The following is an 18,431-nucleotide window of genomic DNA, read 5'->3' on the forward strand; positions in this document are numbered from 1 at the left end:
ATCGTATATAGGTACCACAGCTTCTTTTTTCATTCATCAGTTGATGGACAGAAGATACGGTTTACCCATGGAAATCCTGAGACTTTTCTTGTCTTCAGAGAGAAATTTCCCACTCCCTTAAGATTTCGTGGAAAACCTTTGAAGTTAGAACTGTTATTGAACAGTACAGTTGGAGATTAGACATGAAGGCCTAGAAATTCTCATTAGCTATTTCAGTTCAGTTCAGTTCAGTCGTCTCCGACTCTTTGTGACCCCATGGACTGTGGCACGCCAGGCTTCCCTGTCCATCACCAACTCCCAAAGCTTGCTCAAACTCATGTCCGTTGAGTCTGTGATGCCATCCAACCATCTCATCCTCTGCTGGCCCCTTCTCTTCCTGCCTTCAATCTTTCCCAGCATCAGGGTCTTTTCTAATGAGTCAGTTCCTCACATCAGGTGGCCAAAGTATTGGAGCTTCAGTTTCATCATCAGTCCTTCCAATGAATATTCAGAACTGATTTCCTTTAGGATTGACTGGTTTGATCTCCTTACAGTCCAAGGGACTCTCAAGAGTCTTCTCCAACACCACAGTTCAAAAGCATTAATTGTTCGGCGCTCAACTTTCTTTAATGGTCCAACTGTCACATCCATACATGACTACTGGAAAAACTATAGCTTTGACTAGACAGGCATTAGCCATTTATTCCCCTTTAAAATACTTTAAAGGATACCATGAGGGCATTTAAGGCCCCAAATGACCTCTTCTCCTAGCTTCTCCTTCCCCCTTCAAATGCACTCCTCTCCACTTACATCATAAACATGTTTAGATGAGTCATTGGAGTGACTGACATTGGGTCATCTGTAGAGGCGCACACACGTAAATTAGGACTATGAAATATTTCACTGTGTCTTAGGAAAAGGAATGCTGCCAAAATCTACTAAAAGTCTACAGGGCCTGAGTTGCCTGGGAGCAGAGCTGAATAATTTTTTTTGGCTTTCTCTCCAGGATCTAAGCCAAGTACAACTCTTTAATGAAATTTCATAGCCAGAGTAACAGAAATCATTTGTTTGACTAATGCTTTGAAAAGACATGATGATCAAATATTCCACAGTTTGAACTTTAAAAAATGGTTATTTAGGCATTAAAATTTTCATTTATGAGAAGGTGTTTCCATTGTAAATGTATTTGCGTGATCTATTAAAGTTTGAAGAAAAGAAGAGAAAATGTTAAGGAAGAAGAAAATTAAATATTCATAATCCAGCTACCCAGAGGCTATCATTGTTAACTTTTTAAAATTATTTCTTTCTGCATAAGTTTTGTGTATTTGTGGGTTTGCTTGCTTTTATGTAGTTGTCGTTATACTCTATATTATGGGATGGTTCTTTTAGCAGCCTGTACATTTTATTTCACATTCTTTGTAAACATTTTCATAGCCATATACTGTATTCCATCAAATCTAAGAAGTCATTGGTTTTAAGGCATACACTTTATGTATCACTAAGAAAGAAAACAAACAAATGAAGAAAAATACCCTGCCAGTTAGTATAAGGTTCCATAAATTATTAACACACATGCACATTTTAGAGATGTTGAAATGTGAAAAAAAAAAGAGTTGTAAAGATAACCATTATTAGTTTATTTTCTTAGGACAAACTGATAGAATTACTGCATCAGAGGTTTTGATATTTAAAGGCTCTAGATCCATGTTGCCCAATCCCACCAATAAGAAAAGAGAGAACCTGTTGCATTTCACCATCAATAGCTAGAATTTTCTCAAACCAACAAAGACACTATGTTACATCATGAGCAAAATAGTCCTTCATTTTTAACTTTTCGTGTTCTCATTATAGAAAATAAACATTCACTATGTGTTTAACTATATTTCCTCCTTTGTGGTTTTCTAATATGTATACATTATTTCGTCATGGTTTTCTTATTTTAGATCTCCTTTTATAATGATTTTAGCCCTCTGTCTTTCATATTCATGTCACAGAATTCTCTTATTTGTTGTTTGCCTGTAATGTTATTATTATTATATCCATAAAAATTCAAAAAGTTTTAAATAAATTTGTAGCATATTAACTGATTTGTCAGTCTTTTTTTTTTTTTTGAGATTTACTTCATTACTTGTAAAATTAGAGAAATTATTTTATATCCAGAAATTTGAAAGTCACTTACAGTCACTTCTGTATCTGGCCTGTTTTGTTCCATTGGTCTGTTTTTCTTGACTTACTGTTTTACTTATAGTACTTCATAACACTTTCAATTTCATTCCCCCGTAAGAAATCTTCCATTTAAAAAAAAATTTGTTATCCTTGTTCTTTTATATTCTTGACTTAATTTATTTACTAAAAACTTTCTTGGATTTGTGACTGGAATTGTATCAAATTATGGACTTTAGGAGTAACTGACATTTTAATGATATTGAAATATTCAATATTTGATTTTTCTATTCAAAAATAAAATGGGTTTTTCTGTTCAGTTCCTTGCTTAGTTATATGGATTTTTTCCCTCACAAATCTGTCTATTGTTTCAGTAAAGAAGAAATATGCTCATTATAGGTAAACAGAAAAACATCAAGATGACAAATCTCATTCAGATAATATGAATTAACGTTAATTGAGCCACATTCCGGAAATGATTCTGTGGTTGTATACAGTTAAAAAGGTGGCTTGCTGAAGGATTGAATAGATAAATAGACATACTTTGTACATGTTTAAGTACATCTTTCATTTGTTAGTTTTCTGCCTCAGGAATAGTAACTATCCTTATGTTGGATCATTGCTGTCAATTTCCCATAGTGATAGATTCTTCACTTTTAACTTTTTATTTTGAGATAGCTATAGATAAGAAACAATACCAAGAGATCCTGTGTACCTTTCATCTAGTTTCACCCATGATGACATCTTGCATGCTAATTAGCAGTTAGTGAAAGTGAAGTAAAAGTCGCTCAGTCGTGTCTGACTCTGCCACTGCGTGGACTGTAGTCCGTCAGGCTCCTCTGTTCATGGAATTCTCCAGGCCAGAATACTGGAGTAGGTTGCCATTCCCTTCTCCAGGGGATCTTCCCAACCCAGGGATCGAACCCAGGTCTCCCACACTGCAGGCAGATCCTTTACCATCTGAGCCACCAGGGAAGCCCAACTAGCAGGTAGTGAATTAATTTAATGGATAATGATCAGGACTTTTTTTTTTAATGATGTAGGATAGAACAGATAGAATGGAATCTATCCAGAGTTCAGGTATTGTTTCATGAGACAATTATACTACCATTTATACACTCCTTTGCTCTGGGTCACAATATAAAGTGCATTTTTTACTATATGTCACTATTTTAAAAGGTGAAGGAGTTTCCTGGTGGTCCAGTGGCCAAAATTCCTTGCTCCCAAGACAGGGGCCCAGGTTCAATCCCTGGTCAGTCAACTAGATCTCACATGCCGCAACTAAACATCCCCCAGGCCACATCTAAGACATGGAGCAGCCAAGTAAATAAATAAAAATTAAAAAAAAAAATTGAAAACAATTAGGAGTCAGAGAGTGAGTGAAATTTGCTCAGTTGTGTCCTACTCTTTGCAACCCCATAGTCCAGGGAATTCTCTAGGCCAGAATACTGGAGTGGGTAGCTGTTCCCTTCTCCGGGGGATCTTCCCAACCAAGGGATGGAACCCAGATCTCCCACACTGCAGACAGGTTCTTTACCAACTGAGCCACCAGGGAAGCCCACATTGTGGTATAAGTGCATGCTAAGTCGCTTCAGTTGTGTCCAGCTCTTGGTGACCCTATGAACTGCCAGGCTCCTCTGTCCATGGGATTCTCCAGGCAAGAATACTAGAGTGGGTTGCCATGCCCTTCTCAAGGGGATCTTCCTGACCCAGGGATCAAACCTGCATCTCTTGCATCTCCTACATTGGGAGACAGGTTTTTGTTTTGTTTTTTTTGTTTGTTTTTTACCACTAGCGCCACCTGGGAAGCCAATGGGGTGCTCTATAGCATGTTAGATAAATGTGAGATTTGTATCAATACACAAATCTCATAAACATAATGTTGGTGGGGGGAAAGAAACTGACTTGTAGTACCATTTCTGTAATGCTTTAAAGCACACACAACAATATCACGTATTATCTGTAATATTAGTAAAAGTGTGAAAGTATGTATAGCTAGGGTACATGATAAATAGATACAGTATGAGCCAGAGGTGCATGGGATCAGAGAACTGAAGCTGCCAAGGTGAGCTTGGGTTGTTTTGATTTTTGAGCTGGGTGGTAAATACACAGGAACTTGTTACATTGTTCTCTATTTCTTCTTCCAGATGCCCCAGATATTTTATTTAAACTAAATTAAAACACCTAGGGGGGAAAGCCGAGTTGAAGGGTATTTTGATTAGCTTGGTGGTGTCACAAGCCGTTTGTGAGCCAATTGCTAGAGCCAGGGCGGTGGAAGAGATACTTGGCCTGCCTGGGTCATGTCCTCACCCTCTTGCTAGAGTAGGTGGGGTGGTGTGTGTGAGGTGGGGTGGAAAGGAGAGCAGAAAGGTCTATCACCAGAAAAAAAACAGGCACCCAAAGTACCAGAGATTTTCTTTTCCTGTTTTGATTCGGTTATTTCTAATTTTATTGTTATTTCCATTCTTTTTCTTTGAGATTTTTGAAGCAATCTCCTTTTTGACGTGAATGAATTGTAGATTCTCACCCTCCCACCTCAAGGCTCCCTTTCAAGAACTATTTCTGGTTTTGTTGAGCTTTTGTGGGTTTGACTCCATCTCAACTTTTGGTAAAAATTTTATGAAGTGTACACAGTCTATCTGCACATAAATATGTTGGCCAGAGATTTGATTATGAGATTATAGACTTTCCTTTGAGAACTCTAGATTTCTCCATGGCTTCATGACATGTAGTTTTATGAAAGTCCAAAGACAACTTAATTTTGATCCTTTTTGTTGTTACAGTCATTTTGCAAGAATGAGCTTTCAGAGAAAAGTGTTGGTTTCTTCTGAAAGCGGCACTGAGTTTTGTTGATGTTCAGTCGCTCAGTCGTGTCCGACTGTTTGCGACCCCATGGCCTGTAGCACGCCGCAGCACAGTGAGTTTGGGGCCTCATTATTAGTCTCAGCAAGAAAAATCCTTTCAGTGATCGCATTTAGATCTCTTTTCTACTTAAGCTGTTTTATCTTTGTTGCTTCTACTCCATGTTTTAGTTCCTTTTGCACTTGTTGGCTTCCTCCATCTCTTTTCATTGTCATAATATGTGTTTTTATAGGATATAACACTGTATCTTCTCCATATTTCTATAATACTGGGTTGGCCAAAACGTTCATTCAGGTTTTTCCAATGCAGGATATACTACACACACACACACACACACACACACACACACACACACACACACACACACACACACACACACAAGTATCTTATCTCCATCATTTTAGTTTGAGCTTTTCTGGTGTTCTGGCAAAATCCTTCTGTGTGGCTGTGTCTCCCACTACACTGAGCACTCTCTGAGGCTTATTAACTTTTGTATTTAGTAGTGCAAGGCCTCGAACCTTATAGAAACTCAGTAAATATTTTTTGACTGAATAAATATGGACTAATTGTGTACCTTTCCGTTGTCCTCAGTCAATGCTCTGTGGGGTCACTTCTGCCCTGTGCAGATCTGGATTGCCATGCTACGTCTGGGGGTGTTTCTGTATGTGTGTGTGTATATTATGTGTTCATCTTTTATCTTGACCAGTTCTCCTCTCTGTCTTAAGTCCTTTCCTTTCCCACCTCCCCACCCTCAGTTATCTCTGTTCTGTCTCCTACAGGGAATTAATTCTGGAAGTTACCTTTCCTGTTGAAGTCCGCAGGACACTTATCCCCTTTTCTTGTACTGCTATTAAAAAAAAAGAAAAAAAGCACCTGTGTTATTTGTTGTTTATTCTGTTTAATTACTTTGTAAATGGGAAAAGTACAACAGGGCCCATGATGGTCATCTGCTATTTATGTTGCTGCGTGGCTCACTGTCACCACTAACCTGGAGGGCAAGTTGATTTTCAGTGCCCCGGGGGCATTCGTCTGGGCAGTGTCGGTCTGTTGGACCTAACATGGCATCTTCTCTTGTTCCTGCTTCTTGTGTTGCTGAAATATAATGCATGTTCTAGAAACTCTGAGGTAGAATTTATGGGAAAATTACTAGTACCATGTTATCCCAAGGAGGCATCATTTTCAGAACTCCCCCTTACACCCTTTATCTTTGGCCTTGATAGATACTAAGAATTAGACTCAGAATGGGTGTGGGCCAGTGATGAATAAGAGAGAGCTCACCGTATTTGGCCTATCTAATTTGAAAATATGATGCTCTATCTTTCTTTATGAATCAACCTTACAATATAAAGGTTCCTCAAAAAATTAAAAGTAGACTGACCATATGGTATGGGTACTTATCTGAAGAAAATGAAAACACCAATTCATAAAGAACTATGCACCCCCATCTTTATCGCAATGTAATTTACAATAGCCAAGATAATGGAGACAAGCTCAGTGCCCATCTATGGATGAATAGATAAAGAAGTGCTGTGTGTGTGTGAGGTGTGTGTGTATAGAACAGTATTATTCAGCCATAAAAGAATGAAATCTTGCCATTTGTGACAAGAAGGATGGAACTTTGAGGGTATTATGCTAAGTGAAGTAAATCAGAAAAAGACAAATACCATATGCTCTCACTTATATGTGGAATCTAAAAGACTAGGAAACAGAAGCCGAGCTTATAGATACACAGAATGGATTGGTGGTTGCCAGAGGCAGAGGGCGGGGTGTGGATGAAATGGGTGAGGGGGTCAAAAGGTACCGACTTTCAGTCATAAACTAAGTAAGTCATGGGGATGCATTAAAAAATAAAATAAAGTAACTTGCTTGGTACTAACAGATAGAATGTATGTGGGCTTTCTCAGAGCCTTTGGCAACATTTGTCCTGATATCTTCCTGAGTGAGATAGAAAAAATATGAGTTAAACGTTGTAACAAGGTGAATTTGCAGCTAGTTTAAAAAAACACTAATTAAAAACTTAAATGACACGTAGACAAGCATGATAACTTCTGAATCATAGTGGATCAGTTACCAAGTCAGAACTAGATTAGGATTTAAATACCTCATGTTTGTTTAGCAGATACGTTGAATGCCAGCATTATAACTCTTGATCACAAACAACAAGTACTGAAGAAAATTTTTGGAAGGATCTCAAGTAACTCAGAGATTGGACAGAAATCCTAGGGAAGCAGATTTGGGGAGCAGGAATCCAGGGGATGTAGTGTTTAGAACCGTAACCAAGGTTATGCTGGGTGCATAACTGGTTAGAGTATTGCTATCAGTTGCTGTTATACATTTGTGTGTAATATTCTTCACTGATTAATTGCATTATTGTTAATAAGAAAAATATGAGGAAAAATGGAGTTGACCCAGAAGTCTTTCTATAGAGGTATTGGTAAAATAAAATTTAATAAGAAATTACCAAATACTCCTAGTAATTATATGTCTGTATAATGGATGTTGTTGTTGTTGTTCAGTCGCTCAGTTGTGTCTGACTGTTTGTGACCCATGGGCTGCAGACGCCAGGCTTTCCTGTCCTTCGCTATCTCCTGAGTTTGCTCAAATTCATGTCCTCTGAGTTGGTGATGCCATCCAACCATCTCATCCTCTGCCGGCCCCTTCTCCTCCTTCCCTCAATCTTGCCCAACATCAGGGTCTTTTCCAGTGAGTTGGCTCTTCACATCAGATGGCCAAAGTATTGGAGCTTCAGTTTCAGCATCTGTCTTTCCAATGAATATTCAAGGCTGATTTCCTATAGGATTGACTGGTTTGATTTCCTTGCAGTCCAAGGACTCTCAAGAGTCTTCTCCAAAAGCATCAGTTCTTCAGTGCTCAGCCTTCTGTATGGTCCAGCTCTCACATCCATACATGACTACTGGAAAACCATAGCTTTGTCTAGACAGACCTTTGTCAGCAATGTGGTATCTCTGCTTTTTAATATACCGTCTAGATTTGTCATAGCTTTTCTTCCAAGGAGCAAGCATCTTTTAATTTCATGGCTGCAGTCACCATCTGCAGTGATTTTGGAGCCCAAGAAAATAATGTCTGTCACTGTTTCCATTGCTTCCCCATCTATTTGCCATGAGATGATAGGCCCAGATGCCATGGTCTTAGTTTTTTGAATGTTGAGTTTTAAGCCAACGTATTCACTCTATTCTTTTTTTTTTTTTTTCTAGTTATATATTTTATTTTTATTTTTTTTAAAATCTTTAATTCTTACATGCGTTCCCAAACATGAACCCCCCTCCCACCTCCCTCCCCATAACATCTCTCTGGGTCATCCCCATGCACCAGCCCCAAGCATGCTGTATCCTGCGTCAGACATAGACTGGCGATTCAATTCTTACATGACAGTATACATGTTAGAATGCCATTCTCCCAAATCATCTCACCCTCTCCCTCTCCCTCTGAGTCCAAAAGTCTGTTATACACATCTGTGTCTCCTTTGCTGTCCTGCATACAGGGTCGTCATTGCCATCTTTCTAAATTCCATATATATGTGTTAGTATACTGTATTGGTGTTTTTCTTTCTGGCTTACTTCACTCTGTATAATCGGCTCCAGTTTCATCCATCTCATCAGAACTGATTCAAATGAATTCTTTTTAACGGCTGAGTAATACTCTATTGTGTATATGTACCACAGCTTTCTTATCCATTCATCTGCTGATGGACATCTAGGTTGTTTCCATGTCCTGGCTATTATAAACAGTGCTGCGATGAACATTGGGGTACATGTGTCTCTTTCAGTTCTGGTTTCCTCAGTGTGTATGCCCAGCAGTGGGATTGCTGGGTCATAAGGTAGTTCTATTTGCAATTTTTTAAGGAATCTCCACACTGTTCTCCATAGTGGCTGTACTAGTTTGCATTCCCACCAACAGTGTAGGAGGGTTCCCTTTTCTCCACACCCTCTCCAGCATTTATTGCTTGCAGATTTTTGGATCGCAGCCATTCTGACTGGTGTGAAGTGGTACCTCATTGTGGTTTTAATTTGCATTTCTCTAATAATGAGTGATGTTGAGCATCTTTTCATGTGTTTGTTAGCCATCCGTATGTCTTCTTTGGAGAAATGTCTATTTAGTTCTTTGGCCCATTTTTTGATTGGGTCGTTTATTTTTCTGGAATTGAGCTGCATAAGTTGCTTGTATATTTTTGAGATTAGTTGTTTGTCAGTTGCTTCATTTGCTATTATTTTCTCCCATTCAGAAGGCTGTCTTTTCACCTTGCTTATATTTTCCTTTGTTGTGCAGAAGCTTAAAAATATGGAACGCTTCACGAATTTGCATGTCATCTTTGCACAGGGGCCATGCTAATCTTCTCTGTATCGTTCCAATTTTAGTATATGCGCTGCCGAAGCGAGCACTCACTCTATTCTTTCACCAAGAGGTTCTTTAGTTTCTCTTTGCTTTCTTCCATTAGGGAAAGCCTAAAAAAAAATACTATAGCCTGAAAAATACTGTTTTTAATATTATTATATTTTGGTTTTAAAAATACATTTTTATATAGAGAGAGAAAAATTAAGGAGGAATATGTATAAAAGCTGATAACAGCTGTTACCTCTGTATCACTGGTTAATGGGAGCTTTTGATTAATTACATCATATTTCTGTAATGTTTGACATATTTTTACTAATTAATGTAAAGCAAATGAATATGTTTCTCCTAACTGGAGCCTTTAATTTAGATCTTTTTGCCTAGCATATTTTTAGTATAAATAGGGTCATAATAGCTATATTTAGCTTTTTCTGCTCTATGCAAATAGATGTTCTCAAAAAGAACTGATTTTTCTTTTCCCCTCCTCCTCACCTCCCCACTCCCACCCATCATGGTAATCCTCATTTCATCAGTGAGTATGGCCAGCTGAATATTTGAAGAGTAACAAAAAAAAAAAAAGGATTCTAAATAATTTTACATTGTAATTTTGTTATTGCTATGGAGTGGAATGTTTTAAAATATTGCTTTACTAGAGCTTGTGGATCCTAGTCTGACTTCTGTTTTACATGTTCTATTTTATTTATCATCATTAATATCACCATCTTCCTCACTCTCTTTAGTCAAAATATCTAGTTTTAAGTATCAGCTTATTCTCTAAGAATACTCCTTTTCCTATTCTTGTATAAATCTTTAATTTTTTTATAAGAAAGATATTAAACTCTGAGTAAAAACTTTTAGGTAAACCTTTAAAAATAAATTTCTTGAAATATTTTACACTAACTTAAATTTGGCATGAAACTTAAAACTTGTTTTAGTTTGATCGATTTTAATGTTCCATATTACTGAATTGGTTGTTGAAAACATGACATTTTGGTATAACAATTTAATCATGTTAAGAATTAAAATAATAATTTTTGTTTGTTTACTTGTTTTCAGCATTCTATATTACATGAAGAGATTTCTATAAATGAAAAAATGCCTCTGTTTAGTAAATCACACAAAAATCCAGCAGAAATCGTGAAAATTCTGAGAGACAACTTGGCTATTTTGGAAAAACAAGACAAAAAGACAGATAAGGTATGAGCTAAAACAATAATGTTATTATTAAAATACATGAATAGACCAAAAGCCAGTGTAAAAGCTTAATGAAGAATCCTAAACATGGTCTGCGATGCACTCTCAAGGTCTTTGTGAATACAGTTAAATTGGTTTCAGGTCTTAATGCCATTGATAATTATTGAATCTGTTGTCTTGAACTCTTCTTTCATTTTCTAAAGCCTCAGACCAGCCTTGTATCCTCTAGACTTAAGGAGTAACGGAGTATCACTCAGTCATAAAAAGGAAAGGACATCTTGCCATTTGCAACAACTTGGGTAGACCTAGAGGTTCACTATGCTAAGTTAAATAAGTCAGAGAAAGACAAACACTGTGCAATTTCACTTATATGTGGAATCTAAAAAACAAAACAATATTAAGGAGAAACAGTTATTGTCAGAGGGGAGGTAGGATTTGGGTTGGGGGAAGGAATTGGTGAGGGAGATTAAGAGGTACAGACTTCCAGTTGCGTGGGTATGAAAGAGTGTGGAGAATATAGTCAATAACTAAGTAGTGTCTTTGTATGGCCACAGATCGTAACTAGACTTATACATTTTAGAAATGTATAGAAATGTCAAATCACTATGTTGTGTAACAGAAACTGACATAGTGTTACAGGTCAATTATACTTCAAAAACATATGAACAAACAAACTCAGAAAAAGAGATCAGATTTGTGGTTACCAGAGGCAGGGGTGTTGGGAAGAAGGAATTGGATGTAGGCAATCTTCCAGTTGAAAGGTAAAGAAAGTGCTAGAAATATAAGGTACAGCATGATAAATGTGATCATCACTTCTGTATGTTATATGTGGAAGTGGTTAAGAGAATCCTGAGTTCTCATCACAAGGAAAAAAAGTTTTTTCTCTTCTGTTTCTTTAATTTTGTATCTGTATGCAGTGATGGATAAACTTATTGTGATAATCATTTCATGATGTATGTAAGTCAAATCATTATGCTGTACACCTGAAACTTATACAGGACTATATGTCAATTATATTTCAATAAAACTAGAAGGAAAAAATTTAGAATGAAAAAAAAAACCATCTGGGGTTTTACAGTTAATATCTAACGGGTTATACTATTAATACTTATACTGTGTATAATGTTATACATGAAGGGTGAAAAGTTTGTGTTTAAAGATCATCTGACAGTTTCTACTACGATGTTGCCTTTTTTCTCGTTTTGGCCACACCACAGCACCATGTGGGATCTTAGTTCTCCAACCAGGGATTGAACCTTGTACTGGAAGCATGGAGTGGTAACCACTGGACTGCCAGGAATACCCAGTGCAGCCTCCTTTTAACATTGTTTTAAAGTCCTACCCAGCAGCGCTTCCTCAGAGGAAGTTCTTTTTAGTATCTTAGATATTCCCTCAAAGGGGCATTGAATCCGACATATTCAGTACAATACCTTTAAAGTGACTGGGGCTTCCCTGGGGTCTCATCGGTAAAGAATCCGCCTGCAATGCAGGAGATGCAGGAAATGTGGTTTGATCTCTGGGTGGGGAAGATCCTCTGGAGGAGGAAATGGCAACCGGCTCCAGCATTCTTGCCTGGAAAATCCCCATGGACAGAGGAGCCCGGCAGGCTGCAATCTATGGGGTCGCAAAGAGTCGGACACAACTGATCACACCTGCACCCCTGCACCTCACTGCATGCATGCTCTAAAACCCTGCAGTTCCCTCCTAGTGTAAGCTCTAGAGATGTTCTTGCACATGTGCACCAGGATGCGCTGTCAAGATTGTTCATAGCATTGTTGTGCATAGTAACCCATCAGTGGAAACACCTCGGTGTCCATCAACAGTGGAACTGAGAAGTTGCTGTCCAGCTATCAATAGAATACTATAGAACAGTGCATTTAAAGAAGTGCTGTGACATACAGCAGAAAGAGTGAGCCTTACAAATACAGTGTTGAGTGAAAGAAACAAATCATAAGAGGGTGCAGGTGCTATTCCAAGTCAGCAGAACTAAGCTATGTTGTTTTGGGAAACAAACATAGATTTTAAAAAAACCTGTAAAGAAAAATAAATCAGTGGTTATCATCAAAGACATAAAAGGATTTACTTCTAGACTGAAAAGAAGGCATTCAAAGTGGCTTCTGGGATGCTAAAAATGTCCTCTTTTTTGACCTCTGTTTTGGCCACACAAGTGTTTGCTTTATAGTTATTCTAAACTCTGTATATGTTTAAAGTAATCTTCTATAGGTATATATCACAATTTAAGAAAACTTCTTACCTTTAATAAATTAAGGATTTCTTCAGTCATATCATGAAACGTATCTGGAAATTAATTTTTTAACAACTACTATGAGTTAGTTTTTTATTATTTTGCTTTATTCTATTTCCTTCTTTACTTATAATGATTAGAGTACAATACTTGAAAGTACTAAAACTATACCTACTTTAAAATATTCAGCAAAGTGTGAACTAATTTGCCTGTTTTCCTTACCTATTTTTTAAAATTTTTGCTATAATTTCTTAGTATAATTAACATACTATACAATCTACCATTTTAAAGTGTGCAATTCAGTGGTTATTTATTCAGAAGGTTGTGTACCCATCACCGCTGTCCAATTTCAGAATATTTTCAGCACCTCATTCTCCCCTCCCCAGGCTCTACTCACTGATATACTTTCTTCCTCTATAGGTTCTCCTATTATTCTTCTGGTTAATTAGTTTGGCTGCACTGAATCTTAGTTGCATCACATGGAGTTTTTAGTTGTGACAAGTGAACTCTTGGTTTCAGCATGTCGAGGGCCCCCTGCGTTGGGAGGGTGGAGTACTAGCCACTGGACCACCAGGGAAGTCCCTCTCCTATTTTTCTTTAGAATGTAGTGAGATTTTTTGCTCTTTTTTTTAAGTTTCATAGATAACAAAAAGATAATGGTTATGTGTGAGGGATCAGTGGATTGACAAAGGTTATAGGTTTTGACAATATATGATTTTGTACCTATTTCATTTAAAAAATAAGAATCATAGGGATTTGTTGAAAATCATTAACAAATGCTTTAAATAAGACTGCTTGCTACTGATAAGTCTTCAACATGAATTGAATTGAATTTCCAAGAGTTAAATTTATAATTACTAGCAAAGTTCACTATGAATATGATTTAAAGAAAGATCATTTCAATTATATTAACCAAGTAGAAATACTAAAGATCTCTCTTTTATAAAGTAATTTCAGTAATATTTAAAAAAAACCATAAACAGTGCCTACTACATGGCTTTTGTTTGTTTGTAACTGTACTGAGTTCTTTAATCATAAATAAGCAGAAAATAGGTAACTAGTGGGAAGCTGCTATATAGCACACGGGGGCTCAGCTGAGTGCTCTGTGATGACCTGGAGGGGGTGGGGGTATGGGGTTGGTGGGGTGTTGGCGGGTGGAAGGGAGGTTCAGGAGGGAGGGGATATATAGCTGATTCATGGTGTTGTACAGAAGAAGCTCACGCAACACTGTAAAACAGTTATTCAATTAATAAAAATAATAATTATACAGAATTTTAAAAGTAAATAAATAAGCAGGGCTCAAGAAGTGGTTGTTGTTTGTTTGTAGCCTGAAATTTTCTTTTTCACTCTTAACTGTTAGCGTATATTTTGGTCCCTAGGCTTCAGAAGAAGTGTCAAAATCACTGCAAGCAATGAAAGAAATTCTGTGTGGGACAAGTGACAAGGAGCCCCCAGTGGAAGCTGTGGCCCAGCTCTCACAGGAGCTCTACAACACCGGGCTGCTGGCGACACTCATAGCCGACCTGCAGCTGATAGACTTTGAGGTACACTATCTGCCAAAGGCTGACACTTGTGCTTTTCAGTTTTTATACACATGACTACCAGTATCTGACTGTCATCTTTTCTTACTGTTGTTGTTGTTCAGTCGCTAAGTTGTGTCCAACTCTTTATGACCCCATGGACTACAGCATGCCAGGCCTCCCTGGCCCTCACTTCCTGCTGGAGTTTGCCCAAGTTCACGTCCGCGGCGTTGGTGATGCTATCCAACCATCCCATCCTGCTGCCTTCTTTTCCTTTTGCCTTCAGTCTTTCAGGGTCCTTTCTAATGAGTCGGCTGTTTGCATCACATGGCCAAATTAATACTATTTATATACTATTTAAAATCCCATTTTCCCCACTAAAACTTCTAAAATCACCTTAATCTTTAAAAAAAAAAAAACAAAAGGTATACCATAGTTAAGTTTTATGCAGCCAAGTTGTGAAGTTAATGGTCAATAATAATAAAAGATAACTTGTTGAGTGCTTACTGAACGTTGTACAGTTTTTAAGCACTCTTCTAGTTTAATTCTTTTCTTTTTAAGTTTTAAAAAATATTTATTTATTTGGCTTGCCAGGTTTAATTGGGGCATGTGGGATCTAACCCTGACCATGGATTGAATTCAGACCCCCTGCATTGGGAACATGGAGTCTTAGCCACTGACCACCAGGGAAGTCCCTCTTTTTATTCCTCAAGCAACCTGTATGTGATCAGTACTATACTATTGGCCTTGATTTATAGATGAAGACCCTAAAGTTTAAAGGTATTAATTTCCCCACAGTCACTCGGTCACTAAGAGCCTAAGCTGAGGTTCAGATGTAGTATCTGCCAGGCCTGTTTCTTTAATTAAAACATTTATACCAATGATTTAAGAATTTTGTTAAATGCTACTAATATAGGATATTTCTCTCATTTTTTGAAAGCAGTTATACCTAATTACTGAAATAATATGTAAAACAATAATCTAGAAACATAAGGGGTGAATGTGTGTAAGCATTTTATTATCTCTGATATATCTAACTTAGAACAGTGGTTTCTCAATGAAATGTGTGGTGGTGTGACACATTTCACGATGGAAATCTTGGCTTTGATTTGGTTGCTGTTTTGCTACTGCTGTCAGGCTTCAGATAATGTCAGGTAAGCACTTGGATCTCCATTAACTCTCAGAGATAGAAGAGAATGGAGATTTCTGAAGTAAATTGCTTTAGTTTTGTCACTGAGGAAGTGAAAGGAGACTCATTACAGTGATGGACCAAGATAAGGTCGGGGCTCTGGGGATGTGTGGAAATACTAGCTCACAGCTCTCTGGATGGCTTAGATGGAGGAAGGTTTTGGCCAACTAGGGCTGAGGGGGAGGAATGCAGGGCAAGACTGCCCTGTGTGCTTGGCTAGAAACAAGACTGACGGAGGGCCCCACAGGGCCCAGATTTCAACTCAGCCTTCCTTTTAGAAACCTCTGTCTTGTTGGCCATGCCACTCTGAGTGCGCCCAATCTTGTCTGATCTCTGAAGCTAAGCAGCGTTGGGCCTGGTTAATACTTGGATGGGAGAAACGTGTCATTTTTTTTTCCTTCCCTCCCTTATATGTTTCTCTAACTTTGACATTTTCTGCTCAATTATCTCCTTTCTTACCTTTCCCTTTTGCTTGGCTTGTCATTCTCCCTCCCCATCTTACTCCCTATTTCCCTTTAAAAAATATTTTTATTTAGTTATTTATTTTGGCTGCACTGGGTCTTAGTTGCAGCGTGTGGGATCTAGTTCCCTGACCAGGGATCAAACAAGGGGCCTGTGCACTGGGAGTGTGGAGTTTTAGCCACTAGACCGCCTAGGAAGCCCCTCCCCATTTCCTTTTTAAAACCAGACTTAATGGAATTAAACTGTAGTTTTATCATTGTGTTTATATACTTTCATGTTTCCTTCATTTAGTTTAAAATGAGGTATTATGGGCATTTGTAGGAGCTGTGCGTAGTAGGAAAACCCTTGACTTAGATTTAGACTTGTTTATGGAGTCCCTGCTCTGCCATTTGGTAGTTAGCAACATAACCTCTTTGGGACTAAACTTTACCATCTATAAAATAGGAATAATATGAACTTACAGCATTGTTTTTAAATATTAAACTAAGTAAAATATACATACATATATGTGTTATGGAAGAACACTTAAATACATATGCAAATATATAGATGCCAAATAGTATATTCTCATCTCTCCTTCTCAAACTTAAGTTAGATATAATCTGGTTTATTTTTGTTATAACCCTTGATGTCTGTTTCTTCGTTTATTATTTTAGTTTTAAACTTGGTTGGTGAGTGACCGTAAATGGGAAACTCCCCTGCTCTTAGAATATGATGTTAGATTTCTATAAATCTATTGTTTTGTGTGTTTCCCTGAAAGCAGCAGTGTATTAAGCTATTATCATCATTAATTTAGCTTGAGTTAGTTTATGAGATTAACCTAATCTGCAGTGGGATGCTGGAAGGACTATGACCAAGGTTGGCTATGTTTTGAAGACTGAGTCAAGGGTGAAATATTGTTGGGTCCGGTGACCTTGTGAGGCCTTGAGCAACCACAGAATAGCATAGGCTCAAAGCGCTCGCCAAGAATTGAGGAGATGGGAGTAGACCAAAGAAAAACTTTGTATGTTTCACATCTTTGTGCTGCATTGACTTAGGTAACAAAAGAGGAACAGTAAGAAAGTTTACTTTAAAATTATTTGGGAATTAAGTCATTAAATTGCCTAAAAATGGACTTCTACATTATCAAGTAGAGTAAAATTTTACTCCCTAAAATCCTTGGAGAAAAATACTTATCTTTCTGAATATTTGAATTTTCCATGTAGCTGAAGATTAAGTTAACTCTTCAAATGGAGAGAGATAAGTAGATAAGTAGTACTTTTGTGGCTTACTTTACATTTTCTTTATAAAATGCATTGTAGACGTGCCTGTCCTCCAAAATGATGTACTAGATGTAATAATTTTCCCTGGTGACTCAATACTATCATTACGAAGGCTTGCTGTCATGATAATTGCAGGCAGTTTTTTTTTCCCCAGCTTTATTGAGGTGTAGTTAACCAGACAGGTCTTGACTTTGTTCATTCAGTTGTCACCTAGAACATAGTTATAAATGGACGTGATATTCAGTAGGTGAGGCTGTCCTCCTCAGTCAAGCCCACAGACAATAAATACTTATAAATGCTTCTTGGTTGAATGAATGAATGAAAAGCAGTTAAAGTTGAAAACAGTTTAGTTTTAAGCATTCCACTGATTACATACAGTATTTTCAGAAAGAATGCACCATTAGGAGCATCATTAGACTACTTGCAGGAATGTACTATCCATTTCTGTGGACTAGAAGTGTTAAAGATCAGCCTGCGGGCAGCAACTTTTCTTCTCACGGGTAAAGTATCCACATTAAAAAGTGCGTTTTGCTTGTTAAGTCACTTCAGTCATGTCTGACTCTGTGCGACCCCCATGGACTGTTGCCCTCCAGGCTCCTCTGTCCATGGGATTCTCCAGGCAAGAATACTGGGGTGGGTTGCCATGCCCTTCTCCAGGGAATCTTCCCACCCAGGGATCGAACCTGCATCTCTTTGATTGTAAAATCTTTGGTGTATTTTTATAACAGGAAAGGAAAATTATTTCTTTAGGGATGGGCTGCAGCTTTTGCCAGATAGCCTAGAAAGATGGAGCATTGCTTACAGAGAAAAATAGACCTTTTGTTTAGAAGACACCTACATGGGCTTTTTTGTTCACTGTGAAAAGTGAGGTCTCCAGGCAGTGTTGGGAAGGAAAAGACTGAAAGAAAAGAGCTTAGATTCCTTTTGCAGAGTAAAATAGCAGAAATTTGAGAAATGTCCTCTCATTGGCTAACTTTGATAGTAGAAGGAAATAGGAGATAGGAAAAGGGAATGGAGTAAGGGGGATTGAAGGCTCCAGAACCAAGACAGAGGAAGGGGCTTAAGGAAAAAAATGATCAGAAATGCTGAGGAATCTGTAATAATAGTGATGTGTGGGATTCAGTTGGACGTTGTTTCTGCAGTGTGCTATAATTATCCTTTGTTACCCTTAAACCCTTGATAAAAGAACTATGTACTAATAATAT

General features: G+C 37.7%; 1 protein-coding gene across 4 annotated transcripts in view; it reads left to right on the top strand.

The window, feature by feature from the left end:
* Positions 1–18,431, top strand: part of CAB39L (calcium binding protein 39 like) — a 91,500-nt gene that overhangs the window by 31,714 nt on the left and 41,355 nt on the right. For all 4 annotated transcript variants that reach the window (XM_018056744.1, XM_005687459.3, XM_005687457.3 and 1 more), the window contains 2 exons: positions 10,411–10,551; positions 14,173–14,337. In XM_018056744.1, the coding sequence (XP_017912233.1) occupies positions 10,450–10,551; positions 14,173–14,337 (267 nt within the window). In that variant the 5' untranslated portion in view covers positions 10,411–10,449. The remainder of the gene's footprint in view (positions 1–10,410; positions 10,552–14,172; positions 14,338–18,431) is intronic.

Source organism: Capra hircus, chromosome 12 (genome assembly GCF_001704415.2).
Source record: "Capra hircus breed San Clemente chromosome 12, ASM170441v1, whole genome shotgun sequence".
In the NCBI taxonomy this organism is placed as follows: Eukaryota; Metazoa; Chordata; class Mammalia; order Artiodactyla; family Bovidae; genus Capra; species Capra hircus.